We start from the raw sequence: 24,502 nt of genomic DNA on the forward strand, positions 1-24,502 counted from the left end.
TTTTGATTGATTTAGAATATGGGTTTCTGTCATCAAAATGAGTGAGAGTCATTCTTAAATGAAAGGAACATGCATCTATTGGTTGATTTAGTTACCATTTTTGATTCCAAATACTCCGATTTTGATCATACTTGGAATATATGCTTCTATCGTTAAGGTCTCAGACATTTGTGATAATGAGAAAAATGCATGCCCTCTAATGAGATGGTCTTGCATCTAATTAACTGAGCATGTTACCAATCCGGAGGCCACATTTCTTACCTGATTTTGATAAACCTGAGTATATGCTTACATCGTCAAGACTTTTTATAAGTTCAGTGAGTGAGATACACACATATTACTGATGTAATATTTCTGATTGGCTGATCTTGTTGCGACTTTGGAGGCTATACCTTTAATCTGATTTGGAAGATATGCTTATGTTATTAAAATGTCCATAGCATATATTATAAAGTTGTGGGCTGAGTTTGATTATGAGAAAGATCTACATATATGAATAAGATAATCTTGTATGTAAATGTCTAAGCTTGTTAATACTTTGAAACTGAATTCTAGTTGGATATTGATCAGTCATTAACTTGTATTGCCTTTGTTGCAGACAGGTTCTGTAATTGAGATCTGAACATGTTAATAAAGAGTCAACATGCATCTGATTGGCTGAGCTACTTGCCTTTCTTGATTTACAGACATTATTTCTTGTCCAGTTTAAATAAAATTTGGTATATGTGTTTGTGTCATTAAGATCTGTGATGTCAGTGACTATACAAGAGACTCCACATATTAATTATGCTTTCATATTTAGCAAGGATTTTTTTCAGGATTCAGTAAAATATAGGTAATGATATGAAAACGTAGGACTTAGTTTATGTAGGTCATGTTCTTTGATACCAAATTACAAGCCTCATTAATAAAATGGTCAGTTGATAAAATGTAAGGAACATGAGTGATATCAAGCCCACTTAGGCCTCTTGTTTTCTTGGATAATTCTAACATAAAGTGTGATCAAGTTTTAATAATTTCAATTGTTGTGGTTCAATTCTGCTATGTGATGGGAACATAAATGTTTTGAAAGGCAACACCTGTGCAGGTTGAATTAAAAGTTCTGATTAATGTTTCAGATTTAATTGGTACTTTTTCCCCAAAAGTGAATTATTTTGTGGAAGGTCTTTAAATCATATTTATGCTTTTAATTTGTTGTATAAACATCTTCATCACAGGTAAGCATGTTTGAAAGACCATAATCATTTCAGTCTCTTCCATTTAAAGAAGGACTTCTATTCACTTAATGTATCTGAGACCCATATAATATATTCAGCTTTTTTCTTGCAAAGCTTGGGTACAAGTCTTGAAGCATTTCCCTCATTTAAGTTTGTGTATATATTATTGCAGTTCATGTGAGTTCGCATGAGAATGTGCAGAGGAAGGTCACTGTAGAGGTGGAAGATGTAGTGATTGGCGATATTAATTTGGAGCAGAAGGAAGATAATGAAGGCACGGAGGAATATGACCCAGCTAGTCCAACGGGAGATGTTGAGGTTCAAGTTAATTAAATGATCATTAAATAGTGTAGCAAGCATAAATGTTAATTAGTTGATATGGTGAGCTCATTTTCAATAACAGTTTTAATGCACATTATAATATTTGTGATCAAAAGATCAATACCATATTACTTGTCATTTTTCATAGATGAAAATATAAATATGGTGTAAAAGTTTATAAAATATTTTTACAAATTCATCATTTTTGGGGAAGAGATCATGTGCTAACAAATAAAGGACCCAATATTGAGGACTCCAAAATATCCACATGATTGTCAGTATTAAATTTACATGCATGAGATGTAATTATGTTACAGCAAAGTACAATATGTTGATTGCATTTACTTACATATGTGTGTTGGAATAGATAAGTTTGAAAACGGCGAGTATAACACGTACATGGTTATCTCATCATCACAGTTTTATTCTTACACCTTGTGATAAAGAAATATACCTTGATATGAGAGATTTCTGCTCTTTAACAAGGTTCTCAGTATACTTTCCAGTCCTAATTTAGCTCAAACTTTTGTCAGTGATGAAACTAATAATATCATATATGTAAATCACATAAAATATGTACGATAGTCCTTGAATTTCAAATATATATATATATAATTTATATTTAAATATTCTTAATATTTATATCCATATAAATTCTGTTTAGTTTAATTCCATTGAATGATCATTTAGAATACTGTATTGTTTTCTTTGTAAATAAAATGACAACCTCATTCTCACCCAAGAAGAAATGAAGATTTTGCTCCACTAACCTGTGACATTGACAGAAACAATTTATATTCATCCCTCTAATTCTTCTTCATTCAGTATCAACTCTCTCCTTTCTGAAGTGTGGCTTCAGAAAGGAGAGAGGCACCATCAACATGATCTTTGCTACCAGGCAGATGCAAGAAAAGTGTCTTGAACAAAATGTCCAGCTATACACCACCTTTGTGGACCTGACTTAAGGCATTCAACACTGTCAACCAGGAAGGCCTTTGGAAGATCTTGGCCAAATTTGGATGTCCAGAAGTCTTCATTGAAATGGTGAGGCATTTTCATGATGTCATGCTTGCCTGAGTCTATGACCAAGGTAACTATTGCAAACCCTTTGCAGTTACGAATGGTGTGAAACAAGGATGCGTCTTAGCCCCCACTCTCTTCAGTTTCATGTTCTTGGCAATGTTGGTAGATTCTTTCAAGGACAGTTATGTGGAAGTAGGTATCCGATACTGTCTGGATGGGAAGTTATTCAACCTGAGGAGGCTTCAAGCCAGAACCAAAGTCCAAGTTGAGAACATTCGCAACCTCCTGGTTGCAGATGACTGTGTCCTCAACTCCAGCACGGAGGCAGGCATGCAACACAGCATTGACCTTTTTTCAGCAGCGTGCACCAACTTTAGACTCAACATCTCTGCCAGCAAGACCCAGATTCTGTATCAACCAGCTCAGGGAGAAGAGTACCTGGAACCATCCATCACTGTCAGTGGCCAAAAGCTCAAAAATGTAGACAGGTTCACATACCTTGGCAGCACCCTCTCACAAGCAGTCCACATAGATGATGAGGTCAACACCAGGATTGCCAAAGCCAGCATAGCGATTGGCAGACTCTGCTCAAATGTCTGGGATAGGAGAGGCATCAAGCTTGCCACCAAACACAAAGTCTACGCAGTGGTTGTTCTCCCCACCCTCCTCTATGCTTGCAAGATCTGGACTGTGTATAGCCGCCATGTTAAGAAGCTGAACCACTTCCATATGAGCTCCCTGAGAAAACTACTGAAAATCAGATGGCAGGACAAGGTACCGAACACAGAGGTGCTCACTCAGGCTGGCAGGACAAACATCCACACCATGTTGTGCAAGTCACAATTCCAATGGGCTGGCCATGTTGTCCACATGCCGGTAGAATGCCTACCTAAGAAGGTCTTCCATGGAGAGCTACTGCAAAGCAAGAGATCTCATTGTGGTAAAAAAAAAAAAAAGGTACTAGGACACCCTGAAGGCCTCGCTGAAGAACTTAGACATTGATCCTGACAGATGGGAGAGTGTCACTGCTAATCAATCTACAGCCTTTGAGCAGAAAAGACTGGTGGGCGCAGCTGAGAAATGTGATCTGCACAAATCCAGGAAAAGCAGTTTCACATCTCCCAGTCAGCAACCTGTACATCCATGTCCCCACTGCAACAGACTCTTCTGGGCCTGGATCGGACTGATCTGGACCCACCCCCAGTGAATCAATGACATTGAATGGTCCTCATCGACACCGATGGACGAACATTATCATCATCTTCATTCAGTATCACCTGAAGTATTTTCAATAATTTGATCTCCATAGCTTTGTCATAAAGAAACTGAGAATGTGTGACACTCTTAGATGGGTGCCAGTCCATTGATCAGAGGCTAAACTCCCATTGAAAGCTTGTACCCATTTAGAGCTTGTTTGACAGTTTTTAGGTGCCTTGCAGATGGAGACATCATCAGTGGCTTTGTTGGGGATTAACCATTGACCTTTTGATCCAGATTTAAAATATTTCGGGTATGGTCCTATCTTCAGGGTCACAGTTGTGGCTCAGTATTTTACATTTCCATCACACTTTCTCCTCTGCTTTAAAATTGAAAGCCATTTGAGATTAAGGGATAAAACTTGTGTAACATCTGTCAAAGTTATGTTGCATACCACTTTGGGGATCCTATCTTCAAGGTTAAGGTCTTGGGATTTTACACTTTCATTGTACTTTTCATTCTGCTCTACAACTTTTACAGCTGTCTCAGATTTAGGGATAAAATTTAGTATACATGTACATAATTGCTAGGTATGTCTTGTACCTCATTGGCTGTCCAGTCTTCAAGATCATGGTTATGGCTCAGTATTTTGTGTTTTCTATCACCATTTCCACACTGTAACTTGAGAGCTTTTTGAGATTAATGGATGCATCTTGCTATACATGTACGTCATCATCATGTGTGTTGTGGTTCTTCTGTTGTTTCGGGGTTTAACACCATTTGTCAGTGCAAGACAGGCTGGACATGGCCACTTGTATAACTGGTGGAAGAAGAACCAGGTAAAAACACCAGTAAGAACAGCTGACCTGGGGGAATCAACTGGCAGCTTTCTTACATACCCACATTGGCCGCACCTGAGTCTTAGACCCACACATAGAGTTGAGATTGCAGTGACCAGTAAAGGCAAGTGCTTAAGACCACTTGGCCACCTGGGACCTGCTCAGGTTCAATGTTTTAGAGTTATAAGTTGTGTTTTGTATTGAACTTTCCACTATAATTTCAAATAAAAGGATGAAACTTGGTATAACTGTTTATTGTCAAGTACCACATCAAGGTCATACGTCAGTAGTTAAAATTTCACTTGCACTTTTCAGCTAGCTTTTTTTGACATTAGCGATGAAACTTGGTTACTTTTGATGCCTGCTAAATAACTTTACAGATTTGTTTTGAGAGTTACAAATTTCATGACTGTAAATTTCTGTGACCTCACCATGGTAGATGGGGGACAAAAATGACCTGACATTGCTTGTTTTGTCTACAGGTGTGTTTCACTCTAGTGTTATGGGTGGGATGTGGGAGAGGCAGAGGGATAGTAACATGAGCAAATTGTTCATCATTCCTAAAGTTTAGCTTGGAAGGGAATGATTTACAAGTTGGAGGAGCTCCTGATGTAATATAATTTGGTAGGTGTTATGGAAGAAATATCATCATCATCATCATCATCATCATCATCAGTCCCATAGTCTGGAAGATCGTTGGGGCACGACACAAGACCTGACAACAGCTTCCTCCGTTCCTCTTGATTTCCGTCTTTCTCAGTGAGTCGCTCGGTGTCAAGCCTGTCCACTTTCGAATGTTATCCTCCCACCTACTTCTTTTGCCTGTCTCTCTTCTTCCTTGTACAGTGCCTTGTAGGATTGTCTTGGCAAGTCCTGATGATCGTGAAACATGCCCATACCACTGCAGTTTTTTTCACTATGGTCAGGAGGTCATCATGAGGCCCAATGGCTTGTCTTATATTTTGCAGTATTTCTTCATTGGTGATATGGTCTTTGTATGTGACGCTGAGGATCTTTAGGAAATATCTCATCTCTGTAGCCTGTATCCTTTTCTCCAAGTCCACTGTTATGGTCCATGATTTGCAGGCATAGAGAAATATGGAGATCACCAGTGAGTGCATCAGTCTGACTTTTGAGCTGAGTGCGATGTTCTTGTCCTTCTAGATGGGCTTCAGTTTTGTCAGTGCTGCTGTTGTCTGTGCAGTCCTGGAGAGTATTTCAGGCTTCGATCCTTCATCTCTTACAGTTGCCCTCAAATACTTGAAGCTGTAGACTGTTTCTAGCTTTGTACCTTGGACCCTGATGTCAGTGCTGATGCCCTTTATGTTGTTGGTCATCATTTTGGCCTTCTCTGCACTAATTTCCATGCCATAGGCTGCAGAGGTTTTGTTAAGGCTCTCTACTAAGCTTGCTAATTCTTGCTCATTTCCTGCTAGTCCGGCAATGTCATCAGCAAAACGTAAGAAATAATATTGTACTCCAAAAGTTGGTTTCACTTATATGAAGTTGAATATTAATTTACTACAAAACATGCTATGCTGTAATTTTTTTTATATTGTATCTTCTAAAATCCTTTCTTTTTCGTTTTCGCTGTCAGCAATCTCATGATGATTCCCAACATTCAGAAGAGAATGCTGAAGACATGTATGAAGAATTGGAAACGAAAATGGATGAACCACATGACCACAATGAAGCTGTTAAAGTGGACATAGAAATGAAGGATAAAGCTACATCTGGCTTGACAGTCACCTTTGATAAGAAAGGGAGATCAGTTCAAGATCCAGATAAGGTAAGGCCTTTTCTTTGTCTCCACTTTATTCCATGAATCACACTTTATCTGCCCAAGAACTACCTCCCATATTTATATGAGGCAGGGGTATATAGGAATGCTTGTGTCTGTCTTTCTTTTAAGTCACATGATTTGCAGTTGCATCAAGATCTGTAGTTTTTAAAAAAATATATTGCTATGAAACTTGGTAAGTATTATGAGATCGCCTGAAGATTTGCACTTTAGCCAATCACTTTGTTCACAAATGTTCTGTAGGAGATTTTGCCCCTTTTAATTTGCAGCTCACGTCAACTAGTCAGTTTTCAGTGGATCACCAAGAAACCTAATAAATGCTTTGATTATTTTCTGAATTGGTAGATCACTATGCCTATGCTGGTTTTAGCTCTGTTGGTCATAAATCAGAAGAATTCATAAGCTGTCTGTTATCCAAAATATGTCAGCACAAGTTTGTTACTGCTACTCCTCGACTAAATGGAGGATTCTCATGAAACTTTGTGCAAACATTGATCCTAAGTTCTACTTGGTCCTAGATGAAGATGCTGTTCAGACTTCATTATGAATATAGTTGTTGAAAATATAGTTATTTCTACTTTTTTTGAGTGGATAGTCTTATCAGCATGGGTGTTACACAGAAAGACCTAATAGGATGTTTTGTTGGTCCTGAATGAAAATGATGCTGATCTGACATCGATCATGGCTAACACAGTAGCCATCTTGATAATCTTGTTATCGCATCTCTTACTGAATGGAAAGTCACATCATCAGGGTTTTCACCGTAAGAAACTTCTTATGTTGTCTAGTTGATCCTATATGAAAATGGGTCCAATGGGACTTTTGATATGGCTGCCACAATGGCCATCTTGAAAATCTAGTTATTCCTATTCCTTCTTAATGGTTGATCGTATAAAATTGGGGATTTCACTAAAAGAACTCCTATGATGTCTGGTTGGTCCTAAATTAAAAAGGTGCTGGTCTGATGTCCAATATGGTCACCATGGCAATCATCTTGAAAATCTTGTGAATGGAAAATCATATTGATGTGGGATTTTCACCAGAAGACATTTTACAGACATGATTTTTCTTCGTTTTAAAGTAGAATTCCGCTTTTCTCCTGACTTGACTGAGATTTTTCTTGATATGGTCTGGATATTTTTATCATCTCCGATCCAGTTTTTTTAAAAACGTTCTGTCCAATCCCATTCTGCAATGACCCTTGTAAATTATTTGTTCCAGATATTAGCACATGACTCTCGTAAAGAGTATTCTGATAGGTGAAAAGTTTAAATTCATCCAATGAATCTTCGTGTAATGGAAACTGATGGCAATGGAAAGAAGAAGCATGCTTGCAAAACATGGCATCCTAAATTGTTGATAGAGACCATGACATGAAACGTTTAGATAAAGGTTTAAAAAATGTATGGAAATGTGAATGGCTGGAGTGAAAAGTTAACAGAAATTTAGTTGGTCAGTTTATAAGAAAACTGAACGCTAGAGGACTGGCATTTTGTGACCTCTGCAAGAAAGATCTGAATTATGGTAATCATGGTTGGAAGAGTTTGGAACAGCACCTTCAAAAGAAGCTGCATACGGAAAAATTGAAGCTCAGAAGGCATCTGGAAAAAGTGCACTTAATTACTATAAGGAGAAAGATTTCTTGCATGAGAGAACATATGTAGCCCTCTGTCAGAATATGTGTACTGCATGTCGCCAATACAAGCACCAGCTTGAAAGTAAAAAGGATCTCATTGAGAAGGAAAAGAAACGATTGCACATTGAGCCAAAAAAGTCAGTGGTGACAAAAAGGAAGGCTAAAGAAATCTTTGCTAGAGCCGCAAAAAGAGCTCGACTGGCATATCAACAGGTTGTTTCCAGTGGAGAAAAAGACAAGTGAATGTATGGGATTATTTGTATATAGTTGATATACTTGGGTGATTATTTTACAGATTTGTTATGAAAAGAGAGAAGTATAATATATCTGCTGCAAAACTTTACAAATTATTGCGACTTAATTATGTTGTGAACACTTTCATTCACATGAAATAACTTCACCATCAATAGTATAGGAGAAGAAATTCATGTGACAATAAATATTGTGAAATTGCTGAAGTCAAGTTGAACATTTTTTGTTAAGTTTATTAGTTTTTCAAATGATTATTTAGGTTTATTTATGATCATAAGTTGCACCAGGAACATATTTGTATGAGTGTAAAATGTATTTTTGGCTGATGGTCTTCAGCTCCCTGGACCCCCATATCAGGGGTGCTGCCCCTTGAGACCCCCATTGGGGAAGGACCCCCAAACCCACCTTAAAAAATTTTCACCATTTTTTATGGAAGACCAAAATCATGCTTGATTTTATGATATTTGAGTTCATCATAAATAAAATTATTCCAATTGTTACTTCTTGATGGAAAGTTTTATCAGCATTGTTTTCACCAGAAAACATATTTTGACATCTAGTTGGTACAAAATGAAAATGGTGTCGATCTGACATGATGGCAACCGTGGCATCATCTTGAAAACCTTGTTATTGCTGCTCTGCCTGAATGAAAAGTCATATTGACATGGTGTTTTAACAAGCAGTCTAATTATAATATCTAGTTGGTCCTGAATGAAAAGTCATATTGACATAGTGTTTTAACAAGCAGTCTAATTATAATATCTAGTTGGTCCTGAATGAAAAGTCATATTGACATGGTGTTTTAATAAGCAGTCTAATTATAATATCTAGTTGGTCCTGAATGAAAATGGTACCAATCTGACCTTGAATATGGCTACCACAATAAATACATTGAAAATCTTGTTGCTGTTCCACCTGAATGGATGGTCATATCAACATGGTATTTTCACCAAAAGTCTTCCAGTGATGTCTAGTTTGTTGTACATACATGTAGTTCCAATCTGACATCTGTTATGGCCATCATGTCAGCCATTTTAAGAGTTTGTATTGCTACTCCTGCATGGAAGTTCATGGAATTTTTACAGGAGAACTTCTGGTGTCTAGTTGGTTTTGATAAAATTTGGTAATCTGATGTCCAATATGACTGTCACAATTTTACCATAAGAAGTCTATGGTATATACTTGGTTTTAAATGAAAATGTTACCAAATTGACATCCATTATGGCAACCATGTAAGTTTGTGATCGCTATTCCTCCAAAACTAGGATTTTCATGAAACATTACACACATTCATTCCTTTGTCTAGTTAGTCCTAAATAAAAATGGTGCTGTTCAGACATCCAATATGGCTGCCACTGCGTCCGTCTTGAAAATGTTATTATTGCTACTTTTCTGAATAAATGGTTGTTGAATTAGACATCTTATGTGATACATTGACCTCTGCAGCCATTGGTTTGATGCTTATTTTTATTGGTTGAATTTAAGTTGTGGGATTTAATATCTCATTTCAGAAACCTGAAGACAAAAAAGAGGAAGGAAAACAGATGAGTTTAGTATGCCATGCATGTAATATTAGCTGTTACAATGAGAAGGTTTGTACCTAGAAATTATTTACTTATTTAAGTCACTGTTTGGTTTCTTATTAGATAATTTATACATTGGTGCAGTTCACATTAGTCTTGATCAGTAATATTGTATGGCTCATAGGGTGAATGGTGTAACATTTGATGTACAAGTTTTATCAATGCAAATTGGAAACTACTGGCATAATGGCTTAAAATTATTAAAGAATCATGAAGTTTTTTTTAGCTCAGTTGGCTATAAGGTATTGCCCTGCATTTATTGTGTATTGAGCATCTTCTATCGTCTATTAGGGGTCCTGAGTGGTCTAAGCGCTCACTGTTACAGATCACTGCCATCTCACCTGTGTCTGCATGGGTTTGAGTCTTGGGCTCAGCTAATGTGGGTATGTGAGAAAGCTTGCCGGTAGCTTCTCGTGGGTCAGTGGTTCTTTCTGGGGTTTTCACAGGTTCTTCCTCTACCAATAATAATATGAATAAGATGGAAAAATTTCATTTAAATTAAGTTCTATAAAAATATTTAATGCTTCTTAGTTTAACAAACTTTACTTTCAACTTGATTTTTTAGATCTGAAAATTTGTAGAAAATTCTTTACTTTTTTAAAGTGTGTAACTTTGAAAACTTATTTTGACAAACATCACTGTATTCTGTCATTCTGATACATCACTCTCACTGAACGAATTTGCTGTTCTACACAACTTGCCAGTCTGATTGGGCTTCAGTATAAAATAGGTTCAAACTGCACCTAATCAGTATTCTTACAAAGATAAGGAACAGATTTTTAAGTTTAGAAAAAGTCAACTTTAAGGACATCTTTTTGAAGATCTTGGTTTCATTTGAGCCTGAACAGGGTGGAGAAGGAAGAAAGCACGATGGATATTTAAGTGTTAGGTAAATACTGAACTATCCCCTCCCCCTTTTTTTAATTACTTCCACCTTAATTTGGTGACAAGGGGGCAGATTCTTCCCACCCACCCACCCCACCCCCCTTAGATAAGATCCCTGGCAGTACCTCTGAATATGGCTGCCATGATGTCTGTCTTGAACATTTTGTTGTTGCTACTCCCCATGAATGGATGGTCATAGTGACATGGTGGTTCACCAAAAGACTTCTGATGATGCTCCTGAATGAAGATGGTGCTCTTGTGACATCATCACAGCAGCTAATTTGAAAATCTTTTTGCAGAAGAATATCCGAGACAGTACAAAAAAGGAAGAAATGGTCTTTTCTTGAATTTCTGAAAATTGTTTTTGCCCAGTAAAGCATCAGTCGATTTGAGGGACTTTCGTCTTATTTTCAGGGTGTGATAACGTGTTTTATGATTGAAGGAAAACCAAAACTTCTTTTACCAAGTTGATGAAACTAGAGGATCATGGCACTAAAGCTACCTATATATATCACATTCACTCCTGATGAAATATTAATTTGTTGCATTATAACTACATTGTTTAAGAAATAATGCTTACAAACCTTGATGATTCTGTTGTTTATATCATTTCATTTCACATTTGTATAGTTTCTGTTCAGTGCCTCAACCAAAAATAAGAGAGGCTGGTAATATTGATATATTGTGAAACTAAACAGTAAGTTAATAGATTTCCAATTTATTTACTTTTTCTTAGAAAATAAAACTTTAGTATTTTTAAGGTAATAAAGGCTTTGATAACACTCTTCTGTAACTCTTAAGACATTAGAGAAACATGTTTTCCTTTAATTATTTATTACAAGTGGCATAGCAGGGTTTCAGGTAAATCAGACTTTAATGAGCAGTTTGATTCTTAAAGACCGTATTCTCAATGGAATCCTATTTTGTTGCTATAAAGGATTTTCTCTCTAGATTATCTTTACTTGAGCACACGTGGAAAGCAGTTAGGATAATATGAGTATTCATTATATGTGCAGTTCATCATGAGATTTGAAATAATGGTTTTTATTGTATTTCATGCTTAAAAGGAATCTTTTTATTTTGTGCTCTTATTTTTGTTGCATAACTTGGATTATTTTTTTTCTTCAAAATCATGATGAATCCTTTAAAATGGCTGCTTGTGTTGTAGAGCTTTACTCACCATATGAAAGGCATAAAGCACAAGAAGCGGATGGAAGAATTGATGAACATGCACAAACAAAAGTCATCACAGATGTTTGCCCGCTTGAAGGCAGAGAGTCACTTGAGGCGTATTGAGAATCAAAGTACAGGGTTAGTAAATTTGGACCTTGAAAAAGTGATTTTTTTCCCCATTATTTCTGTATAGAAATGGTAAAATGGTTCAGAACATTATCAGCTATGTCATTTATAGTTAATGTTCCTTTTAGCTGATACAGTAATTAGCCATAAAAAGAATTCTTGCTTTACCTGATCTTTTGGTGATGAGCATGTAAAAAGAGAACGGGGTGGGGTGGGGGGATTTTCTGATAATGTCACTTAGGTTATCAAATGCTTATTTTATGCAAGGTTGTGAAAAAATGGATTTTCCTAGAGAATTAATTTTGATAATTATTATGGCTGTATGGCATTAAAATAAGTAATATAAAAGAGTGAGAACCAGCAAGTTTTGTCAAATTCAACAAATAATTTATTTTTCTAGAATACAAAGTGAAAAATGTAAAAAGAACTTATGGTATTGTGAATTAAAATCCCAAATAATCCTAGATTTTCAAACACAAGTCCTAATGATTAAAGTTCTGAATAATCCTTAATGGTAATCCAAAATAAATCCAATGCTGGAAGTATTGACGTATTTGTGATGGCCTGTGTCTTTTGTTGAATCACAGTAGTACAATCCAAGAATACATCCTTACAGTAAAATCTGGTTATCTCGATTACATCAGGGGTGTAAACAATCTTCAACATAACATGGTCCTGATATATCAGGGTTTAGTTGACAAATCTACTGCAGAACAATGATTATGTATCTGAAGTACCATAAATGAGGAGTTTTGTTTCTAAAAACAAATGGTATTTCTAATGCACAATGCAAATAATAATTCAGTCATGCCCACTTGTAGAAAAAAGATATTAAGTAACAAGTCACACATTTTTACAACACTTAAGTTACTGTAACAATGTCATTGGTTTAAAGTTGTTTTTATTTCCCTGTGAATAGCCTCATCCCTTTTGTAGCCAAAGCAAGACAATGATATTCTCATGATGTCCAAAATCTAGGCCAATTTAATTACATTTACATGTAGGACTGTACTTTTATTTTGTTAGAGTTGGCCTGTGGCTAGCAGCAAAATGTAACTGACCAATAATGTGCATGAAAATCAATCATTTTTGTTGATCGTCTGAGGTTCGTTTACACCAGTGTATGCCGGTTTTTGCTGGAAACAAATTTGCTTCTGTACTGGAAAAAGATGAGGCTATATGTATTCATGTACCTAAAAAATGGTAAATGTGTTTCAAGTTGTTAAAGTTAACTGTCTCAACATCAAATTCTGTAAGAAGCTCATTTATTCCAGTCATACAGTTGTACTCCCATATCCCCCTGACTTTGATCAGTGACTGTCGGCAAGAACACAGCACCAGCATTCGAATCAGCTAATCTCTTTGATGGATTACAAGACTTTGATATTCAAGATAAAAACAAGTGAAAGCACTCCTCTTTCTGTTAGTAGACGTTAATCGTATCAGTCACTTGCTGCTTCATTCTGTTTGTGTTGAGGAATAGGTAATCATGGTACAGTGGTTGACAACATCATTAATAAAAATACTGGGTGCTACGGATTTTTTCTTTACAATACCATTGGTGTTTTTATTTACTATTTTTCAAAACAAATTAATAACTGTGTGTTTGGAGGTGGGGGAGCTGCATGGTTTTGGAATTTTGCTGGTTTCTGTTTGTAGATTATTGTGAGTCACATGATCTAGCCAAGCTGAAGTTGAAGGTTTACACTCGCACCAGGCATGGAAACACTTTAAACAATTACCAAATCCGTTTTAAATATATTGTGTAAAACAAATTAGGTATTTTTAGCTACATTTAATGATGCAACATGATAATTTTCAGAGTTACAGATACAATCAAATTTGTGATGTGTGGTATTAACTATATTGTCGTGGTGTTGATAGGTGATAATGTCCATTATGAATGCAGCTTCTGTAAAGATCAGAAGCACATACGTTCAGTTTCCTTACTCTAAGTATTGTTACAAGATAATTTTCTCCAGTCTATGCAAATGATAAACCATGCATTGCTGAGATTGGTTGATTAGCATTTGTACCGGTAAAATTGGTCGTGTACCAACTTTTTCCATCCTTGCCGTTATGAGGTATTGATAATAGCCAAAATGCCGGATCATTTCTTGTAAAATTTCTCTGAAATGGACATTAAAAGTTGCATTTTGTCGAATTAAACTGGTCCACGTTACTTCGGACCGAAACTTATGCCCAACATAACAGGGTTATCAACTTAACAAGGGTCGAGATAAGTGGGGGAAAAAAATGCTTAACATAGAAGGATTTGTTGGGGACTAGAGCAAAACATTCAACATACACTGGCTCTCGAGATAACCAAGGTTAAGATCAGTGGGTTTGACTGTATTTGAATTTCACTGTAATTCCCAGTTAAAGTCTCTTTCCAGGAATATAATTTTAGATGATGAGCATTTGGTATTTCCAGTGAATAAATAAATTGAATAAATTCCAGCCCAAATGAAATACTGGACACAACAGTGATATTGCCAAAATGAAATACTGGACACAACAATGATATTGCCTCAAGATCTTATAGCATGAATAAATATTTTCTAGAAAATCAAGATTATATAGTCCTCTTATTGATATCAGGTCACACACTTAACATTTTCTTGAAAAAAAACTATTACCTAATGAAAAATTTCATTCTGGAAGGTTCCAGATGTTTACAAAATAAAATCTTAGTTATAATTAACAAAACTTTAATAAAGAGCATGGAAAACATGATGTCCTTGACTCTGACCAAGATAAATCGGTTTACTTCTTTTAATAATGATCCTAACACTGAACCTGTACTCGTAGATAAAAAACATTAGCTATGTATTAGTTGTTTACAGAATTTGAAGAAAAAATCAATGGTTCTGGTCAGGAAGAAAAATGGATTTGATTTTGGAAAAGTTTAAATCCAGAATGAACATTATCCACAGCAAATAATGAAATAAATTTTTAAAAAATAATAAAAAACGTAACAAACATTAAAAATTAAATATACATAATTCATTTTTTGTTCTTCCAAATTTTTTGTATATGCAATTTTACCTGGAATTTGGAAGGAGAATTGTGTTATTATTGATATTTTCTGTGAATATACACAAAACATAGCAGAACATAATGGTAAACTGCTGACATTATCATGTTGGATACAATTGGAAATTTGTTACCTCAGTCTGTTATACGTATTGTTATCTAATACCTTTGATCACAAAATGAAAAGAAAATTTGCTTGCACCAATTAAATAGCATATATATCATCTCTCGGTGAACTATATGAAACTTGGTTCCCAGTATTTGGTTGAGTTTAAAGGAGACCAGAAACCAATGGAAATATAGAATAATAATAAATGTACTATAGCAGAAAACCTTATTCTGAAGTATCATCTGCAACCGTAATGCCAATATTAAAATATTGGCCTATCTTCTAGGAGCTGAATTTCCGTGACCTTGTATGCAAAATTTCCGCGCCTATTCGGTTACTTTCGGGATGTGACGTCATAGTAGCGACTCCAGCAGCCCAAGTGGGAGTTGCCAGAGTAAAAGACAATACCGTTTTGCGTTGCTTACGGGTGTAATAGAACATTAAGAAAAGCCTGTGGACAACATTTTTTTTTTCTTTTCCGAAAGATAAAGGCATAATGAAAGAATGGATACATTATTACAAACGAGTCAGTTTCAAAGCAACACTATACAGCACTCTGTGCTCGTTACATTTCTCAAAGGACTGTTACGAGAGGGATTCTGAAAAAATGGCAGCTCAAGGATACGCAAATGCTAGGCCTAGACTAAAAGTTGGTGCTGTTCCAGACATAACGTTGAATATTTTAAATCCTGGGAAAAGTGTTAAACGTGCGAGTTACGAAAATAGGCAAAAGGCCGAGTAAGTGACCACAAAATGCAACAATCAGTTCACAGATCTTTTATCTACACCAGCAGTGCAAAAAATAAATATGATAGCCCGACACCCTGGGCCCCTCTGGTTGTAGTTCCGGCCCATCCTGTATTCAAAGTGAGGTGCCCGTGCTTGTTGAAACAAAAATTGTTTGCCTGAGGAAACTTTGATCGTGCTGGTGAAATGAGTAAATGTATTTTCAAGATGTTGCCATACATGCCTTAACACGGCACAGTGTAAATCAAATGACTACTGTCCAAGGTGAAATTTAGATTTGATTTTAATCAAATGGAGGCTTTGTCAAAAATAAGATTCTAAATCTGTCGTGTTTCGAGAAAACACATTTTTCAGTAATCTTATAAAAATTACAAATTTTAAAAAAAAAATGCATTGTATACATGTAGTATGTATAAATGGTAATCTGTAATGATTGGAACTGATATAAAACTATTCCTTGGGCAGTTTAAATAGCAGCGATTAAAAGAAAAGAGGTCAAAGTTTCACATTAAATGGCTGACAATAGAAACTGGGTGGGGGGAGACTATTGACGACCCCCCCCATCTCCGCCCTATTGTGCGAGCGCCCATGGGACGTGCCTTTTCTCCCTGTGATACGCCTTATTATCCCCCCATGACAGGCCCATTTTGCATATTCTGGTCAGCTCTGGCTAAATTGCAAAATAGCTAAAGTTTTAATTTAAGTACACAAACGATAAAGCCGGTGTGACTAATGAACAGACTCCTTATCCTTGCATTGATCTTGTGAAAAGGACTGCCCTTCAGACATGCTTCAAAGAAACTATGTTTGACAGTGTGTGTATGTGTAAGCACCAGCAATTGATTGCCAAATAAACGATGCCTATTTTGTTGTTACTTACGATGCCATGGACTTCAGGTTTAAGTCCTAATGCATGTAACACTGTTTACTGAACAAAATATTTATTCAGAATTAGTTCTTTAGGGCCACATATACCGCATGGTATATTTTGTTTTATTCCTTGTAATTTAATCATGGTAATTAAACTTTACATATACAGTAGAGGAATGTCAGGTGTTAACTGGCCGAGTTTCTTTGGCGGAAATGGAGATGAGATTTTGTTTGCAGAGAAAATTTCACAGTGATCATTCATTTAAGCTAATTGGTGACAATTTTATTCTTTTAATTTTTTATACTATAGTACTGTTGTAGTTGTTTAAAAACATCTGAAATTTACTTGAATAATGTTTAATTTTCACGTTCTATTTACTGAAGAAGAAAAAAAGAAAAAAAAACTGTTGTGTGATATTAATTATTTCGTCCAGTGCCGGATTTAGACGTGTGTGCATGTGATTTTAACTTTTAACGTAGCTTTAACAATTTTTCAGTCTTATCACTACAATGTCTGCAGTGTGGCAGTTTAGACTGTGGATTGCATACGTTATATCTATTTGTAAATGGTTTGGGGTTGGGTTTTTTTTCTGACAAATGAAAATTGACAGACATACTGTAATAATCGGGACTTCGCTGCAAAAAATTTAGAGATATTACGAGATCGGGAGGTAGATGAGGAAATACCCCCAAAATCGGGAGGTTTTTCTCCCGGCTTGAGAGTTGACAGGTATGAACTGTCCGGGCTTGTGGAATTTCAGTCAGGGCTTGAGTTTATTTAAGTCACCAGCCCGGGGCCTGTGCCTAAAAAATTTCTTTTAGCACTGACCAGTACAGTACATAAACTATTATATCAGACTGCAGATTCAAGTTTTGAATGTGCAACCCAAATGTGGTCTCCTTCCATCTGCCTCGCTCGCCAATATTTATATTTGTATTCGAGGACTGGCTAGTATTGCGTCACGGTACCACATGATCTGTGGTCTCATCAAAACTTGGGAAAACTCAGTAATTTACGGAATCGTGGTATCTTCCATGCAATAAAATCACTACCCGCTTACGATATTTAATTTATAAACATGACAGTCGAATTAAAATCTGTAGAGAATTACATATGTAAAAGGAAAATTTTGATTTCTAGTCTCCTTTAAGGTATTGAATTAATCTTCTCATTGCTAATCCTACATATGTACATTTTGAGACATGTAGAGATGGTCCTAAATGAAAATGTTTCTGATCAGAAACCATGGCAGTCACCTTTAAAAGCTACTTCTCCTGAACAGATAGTCATATTAGCATGTTTTCACTATAATAAAATATCTTGTTATGACATGCAGATGGTCAGAAATGAAATGTAGATCTGATATTCAACATGGCAGCATTTTTTAAACTACTGTTATTTATTTTTCATCACGTGTTGTTTACACTAACGACTATTTTGTTTTACATGTAGATGATCTTGAATGAACGTTGTGTTGATATGACATTTAACATGGTTGCTACTGTGGCCATCTTGAAAATCTTGTTATTACTACTCCTCCTGAGAGATGGTCTTACTAACAGCATTTTCACGAAAGGACTTTTTGTGACTGTATTGCATCCAGGCTGCATGATATGGGGAATTCTGCCTCTCCCTCCCATTCTCTGAGCAGCTCCTGCAAGAATGCAAACTTTAAAAGGAAAGAAGTCATCAAAAGAAATAAATTTCCCATTGTTTTATACAATGGCTTGTGATAATTATAATAAAAATATAGTAAATTTGTGTAGTTATATCATTTGTATCATACCATTGTCTGCATTCTGCAGTATCCTACAGCATCGTTTACATTTAGTATCAAGATTCCCTGACAGTTAACCAGTATTTGTTTTTGTGCCTCAAGTTATATTGAAATCGCTACCACGTGGCTTTGACATACAATATGTTGCCATACTTAAGTATTGTAACTCGTTACATCATTAAATAGAGTGGATAACTTGAATTTTTTCTGAAAATGTTCTTATAAATTCCTGAAAGCAACACTATAAACATGATACTGAATGAAAATATTGCCAATGTGAATCCAACTTTCTAGCCATGTTGAAAATGTTGTCCTCACTACTTCTCCTGAATGGATAGTCAATCAGTACGGTGTTTTGACTTGTGATCTTTTTATGACATGTTGATGGTCTTAAATGAAAATGAAGCAGATCTCAATCCAATATGGCCATTATGTGAGCCATCATTAAAATCTTGTTACATTTTCTCCTGGATGGATGGTTGTTCTGAAATAGTGTTTCACTAAAAGACTTCTTTTAATATGTAGATGCAGAGCTCTCACAAGCCTCTGCACTCTTGAAGTCATATTTTTCACCGAGCCTAAAAAGCCATGTTCTCAATTCATTTTTGGAGTAAAAAATGTTACTCTTTGAATTGCCACAATGTTTCAGGAAGTTGATTGGTTATCTTCAATCTTTGAATCATTGATTTTGTACCTCATTACCCTTGTCAATAGCATCTTTTACAGACGTTTTGAAAAACTGAATCGTGAAACATTTTTGTCCTTGCACATGGAGTTCCTGACAGCAAGCTAAGTTTTTCTTATCTTTTTGTACACTGACCACAGTTTGAAAGAAGTAAAAATGTCAGTGATATCTCGGTATATATCCAGGAGTAATGCTGGACTTGGAATTTTTCACAAAGTGACTTCTATATCCTGTCTTGACAGGGTGAAGTGATTGAAAAGAGAAGGGAGATTGGTCAAATTTTGTAAGAGACAGAAAAGATTGTCAGAAACTGATGTTTTGCTGGCTGAGCAAGTCATTTAGTATCAAAATGCACAAAAACTTGTCTTAATGAAATGTCAAAAAATTCTGTCATGAATCTGAAAAACTGCTGCACAACTTCATTAACATCAAAAATAGGTAACTATTACTGAAAATCAAAATAGGTAACCATTACTGATAATGGGTGTATACTACTTTTCTAAGCAATACAACACCTCAAACTATATTTCAGGTGAAATGCAAAATATATTCATGAATTTTTTCATTCATTTAAAAATAGTACTTTGGATACAATAGTATGTATCATTGTTGAAAAATGCCAGGAATTTTGCTAACTTCATGTGGTAATACAAGTTTCTAAGATTCTGTTGCTACAGATCTGACAGTTAAATGTCACGTGAGGTCATCTCCAGGCTCCACACTCGATTGTAACCCTATATGCCTCATCATAACATTAGCATGAGAAAAAAGTGTGCCTGTTTTTTTCTCAGTTTTAGTCAGTTGTAATCTAGCCATTCATGTAGTTAGACCAAACCATTGTTTTGTTTATTCAGCAAAACGTAACACTTCTTTTGACTTGTTTTCTTGTTGGTACAATCTTAAATCAGTGAAAATTGGAGGGCACTAAAAGTTACCGAGTGATTGAACATTGTTTTTGAATGCATGTAGCTTCAGTGTTATAACTTAAAATATGCAAGATTCTCTATTTTGGGCAAATTGGAGATTCATGGCAGATTGAAGTTAATTAATATTTGATTTTACAAAGCAAATATGGCTGCCATGGTGCTCGTCATGAAAATTTTTGATTATTACTCCTGAATGTATGATCTTAATATTGCATGGTTTTTACTGAAATATTTGTTGCAATATGTAGTTGGTCTGTTATTAAAATGATGTTGATCAAACCTTCAAAATAACTGCATATCACCATAGCAGTTTTTGTGGCCATGTAAAAAAGATCATATCACTACACCTCACAAAAGAATGGTAGCATTAACATGCGATTTTCACTAAAATATTTTTTCTGCAGTATATAACTGGCATCGAACTTAAATCTTAGTGTTGTTCCGATTATCAATTATAATCGATCATCAATTGGTTGAGTGAACCAATAAGATAATCAATGGTGAAACGCCATAATCGATTATGTGTAAAGGGAGGCTACTTTTTAGTTGTATTCAAAGCACAAAGGTTAGTAAAACTCGCAGCCACTAAAGTTGACCTGAAATTTATTAATTCCCTTTACAACTACAAATATAAAACCATATGATATTTCATAGGTGCAAAATTTCATAATTAGGAACATATAGCCATTATGACATGATCAAGTTGTTAATAGTTGAGTTAATAAATTTAAATACATTTTGATAATTTGTTTCAGTTTTAAATGCAACATTATTTGTAGTATTTGTAAACAATGACAAACAAGAAAACCATGTCCTTCTACACTTAAAATTATAGACACATCACATATGAATGAAAGGATTTTGGGGGATTGTAGCAGTATTTCAGTTGCATATGACTTATCAGCCATAAAAAGTTGCATTCATTTAACAAAGATGTAGAACAAAAATAACACACAACACAATAGACAAAAATGTAATATTATTATCAGGTTAAAGTATACATGTCATTAAAAGAGATTACTCCTGTACATTTACTAACATCTTGAACTATTGATCAAAGATATAACTGTATAACAATCAAAAATTAAAATTTGCTCTTAGTAACCGATTATAATCGATTATCAGTTGGTTAAGTGGAACCGATTATCGATTATGAATTTCTGACCGATTCCCATCACTATTAAATCTAACCACCACCTTATCGATATCATGAAAATATTGCTGTCTATACTCCTTTCCAAATAGATGGCCATCAGCATGGAGTTTTATCCCATAGACCTCTTATTTTACATAGTTGTGCCTGTCACACATCCAATAGATGATCATTATGACAGGTTTTTTTTTGTTGCAACCAAGTCTTGAATGTTGGACATGACTAAGGAATCAGACTGAGATCATGTTGTTTATTATTCAGACCCTCCAGTTACTAACTGGAGGATTTACTAATTTGACGAGGACATAACTAGTTGGGACAGGGGACCAGCATCCTGGCAAACTGTAGCAATTCTATAGTAACAGGCAAGTTTTAAATAATGAAAACTAGTTACCCCAATTACCATCTTAAAATTTCTATATAATATGACAAAAAATTATTAATATTATACAGTGATTAATTAAAATTTTTGTTTTTTCTTACAGTAATGATGGACGAGTACGAAGAGATGATAACCGTGGACCCCGGCAAACTTCTGACCTAAAAGTAAGATGAGAAATAGAGTGTATACATTTGCCTTTTTATTAAAATTCTCTGTTTTTTTTCCATCTGTAAAACTAACTTTTAAACCTTCTTTAACTGCTACCTACCAAATTCAATTCCAGTAACCTTTTGGGTTTTTTACCTTGGGTTTACATTTTGAGATTTATCAAGCAGAACCTAAAAGCACCTATTGTCACTTTTATGATCAGACAATGAGATGTGATTGTCCTATAATAGCAGTCTACTCTGTTTGTTTCTCCATTTAAATTTATTGGTGTCAGCATGGTTCTACAACCCTAACATTTATCTGGATGTCGTTTGATAGGTGAAGACCATTTCCAGTGGTTCAGGAGGTTGTGGGTTTGAACCCCTGCCGAGTCATACCAAAAACTTCTAAAAATGGTACTAACAGCTGCCTCACTTGGCGCTCAGCACTAAAAGGTTAGTGTTAGGACTGATCGGACTGGTGTCATGATAATGTGACTGGGTGGGACATGATAATATATGCCTTTGGCGTGATGCCCCAGTGCTATACATCACTATAAACTGCTACACTGCAGACATTGTAGTGATATGACTGAAATTTTTTTAAAGCTACGTTAAAATCACAAAACACACAAACATACTTGGTAGGTATATTGCCTGTTACATGTAGATACAACTAATTAAGGGTTTATTTGTTTTTTTAGTCCTTCTTTGCCAGAGTTATTGTACTTTGTTCCATGTAACCAGCTTAGTTTACGCATCATTCAGCATTATGTGATGCAAAAGAGTGTCTTGAGACCTAGATGTTTCCTTCTGAAGTTTCATCTTGTTGTCTCCTTTTTTAATAGAATTATGGCACTTGACAATCAACTTAATGTCTTCACATTGGATGTTGCTTGCTTCAAGGTTTCATCTTTTGAAATCCATCTTTGAAGGAGTTATTGCCCTTTCTTCATCAAAACTGCATCTCCACTACAGACAGATTTTTGGAAACCATTCAACATATTGTGATGTAATTCAATGTGTACATTATCTCATTATCTGTTAGTGTTTTTTGTCTTGTCATTTTCATTTTTGGATAAAGTTATGATCCTTGATAATTAACTTGTTTTTTTTTTTAACCTGAGATGCAGTTTGAAACTGGCATAGCTCAACCGTTCAACATATTCTGATGCGGTTTGGCATGAACATTGTCTCACATACATACTTTTGAATTCTTGTATGGATTTAGTTGGGGCTCCCTGATTTCTTGTCCATACAACAGGTTAATTCTTTGGATTTTAACCAGGTTTGATTTAGATTGATGAAGTCTTGAGTGAGCTTGATCTTGAGCATTCCAAAGTATATTTGCAGGAGTTGTAGCCCCTGATTGATAATCCTTCAGACTTTCTGCAGCATGACTTTACATTTCATCCAAGCTTGGCATTCAGTTTTATATTAAGACTGAATGAGTTTAAGTATTCAACATTATAATTTGGAAGAATTACAACACTTGATTGACCATCTTCCTGACTTTTTTTTCAGCAGCATAACTTCTGATCATTGAATTTGTACCAAGATATTATGCACATCTGTATTGATGAGACCTTGAATCAACTGGGTTTCCAGCATTCCATGTCAACATTCACAAGGGTAATGGCCCTTGAAGGTCCATACTTCTACCAAACATTGGTTTAAATTCCTGCCTAGTAAATTTCAGAATTTCATGCTTTAACTCCTACAGATATTGTGAGGAGACTTCACCCTGGTCCACACTTTATCATACGATAGTTATGTCCCTATTCGTTGGTCATAAGTAGAGAAAAGGTCAAGAAACAGGCACATCATGTGTTTTGTCTGGTGCTGTTGTAGTGCTTGTGGAACTTGGTGGCCCAATCTGTTTTCCTCCATACATTTCTACAAGTTTTAATCTTTGCAATTTTGAGAGAATTTAGCACCAGAAAAATAAATGTAGAAATTTCCCCATATTACACACAGAAAAGTTTTGTAACGTTCAGGTCTTATCTTCCTCTGCTTGCCAGACACGGTCCAAGGAAGGTTGGCCTCGCTGTAACTTGTGTAACCAGTTTTTCAAGTCGCCACGCAAATTTGTCCAACACTGCAAAACAGCACTTCATGCTGAGGTTAGTTGATGTAGTGTCAGACAAATCTAAATTAATGTTGAATATTAAGAGAATTAAATAGCAAAAAGTACTGCCAAAATGACCCAATTTGAAATGTGCTCATTTTAGTTAATTTATTGTTCAACAATTCTACAGCAAATAAAAGTCCGTTGTGATTTTAGCTATACTGGTCATAAACCGGAAGGGCTTATTTGGATGGTCTGTTGTCCATCATCCATTGGCATTCATCCAGTGTCTATCTATCTATTAGTACAAGATTGTTATTGCTGTTGGAGAGTTGCTTGCTAACTTTATACACATAATTTCCATGGTCTTGTTGGTGCTAAATGAAATTGGTGCTTTTCAGACATTCAGTAAGGCCACCAGTGTCTAGCCTGAAAATCATGTTATCGCTACTCCTCCTGAATGGATGGTTATATAAACATGGGTTTTCACTAAAAGTCTTCTTATGATGTGTTGTTGGTCATAAATAAAAATGATGTCGAATGTGACCA

At 35.5% G+C, this 24,502-nt stretch overlaps 1 protein-coding gene across 3 annotated transcripts in view; it reads left to right on the forward strand.

Annotated features, from left to right (window-relative positions):
* LOC149778477 (uncharacterized) overlaps positions 1-24,502 on the forward strand; it is an 80,704-nt gene that overhangs the window by 24,660 nt on the left and 31,542 nt on the right. For 2 of the 3 annotated variants that reach the window (XM_089939342.1, XM_089939343.1), the window contains exons 5-10: positions 1,390-1,535; positions 6,195-6,386; positions 9,798-9,878; positions 11,923-12,065; positions 21,843-21,903; positions 23,907-24,008. In XM_089939342.1, the coding sequence (XP_089795468.1) occupies positions 1,390-1,535; positions 6,195-6,386; positions 9,798-9,878; positions 11,923-12,065; positions 21,843-21,903; positions 23,907-24,008 (725 nt within the window). The remainder of the gene's footprint in view (positions 1-1,389; positions 1,536-6,194; positions 6,387-9,797; positions 9,879-11,922; positions 12,066-21,842; positions 21,904-23,906; positions 24,009-24,502) is intronic. The other variant, XM_089939344.1, reaches the window with a different exon arrangement.

Source organism: Sinohyriopsis cumingii, chromosome 17 (genome assembly GCF_028554795.1).
Source record: "Sinohyriopsis cumingii isolate HCF-2022 chromosome 17, ASM2855479v2, whole genome shotgun sequence".
NCBI lineage: Eukaryota > Metazoa > Mollusca > Bivalvia > Unionida > Unionidae > Sinohyriopsis > Sinohyriopsis cumingii.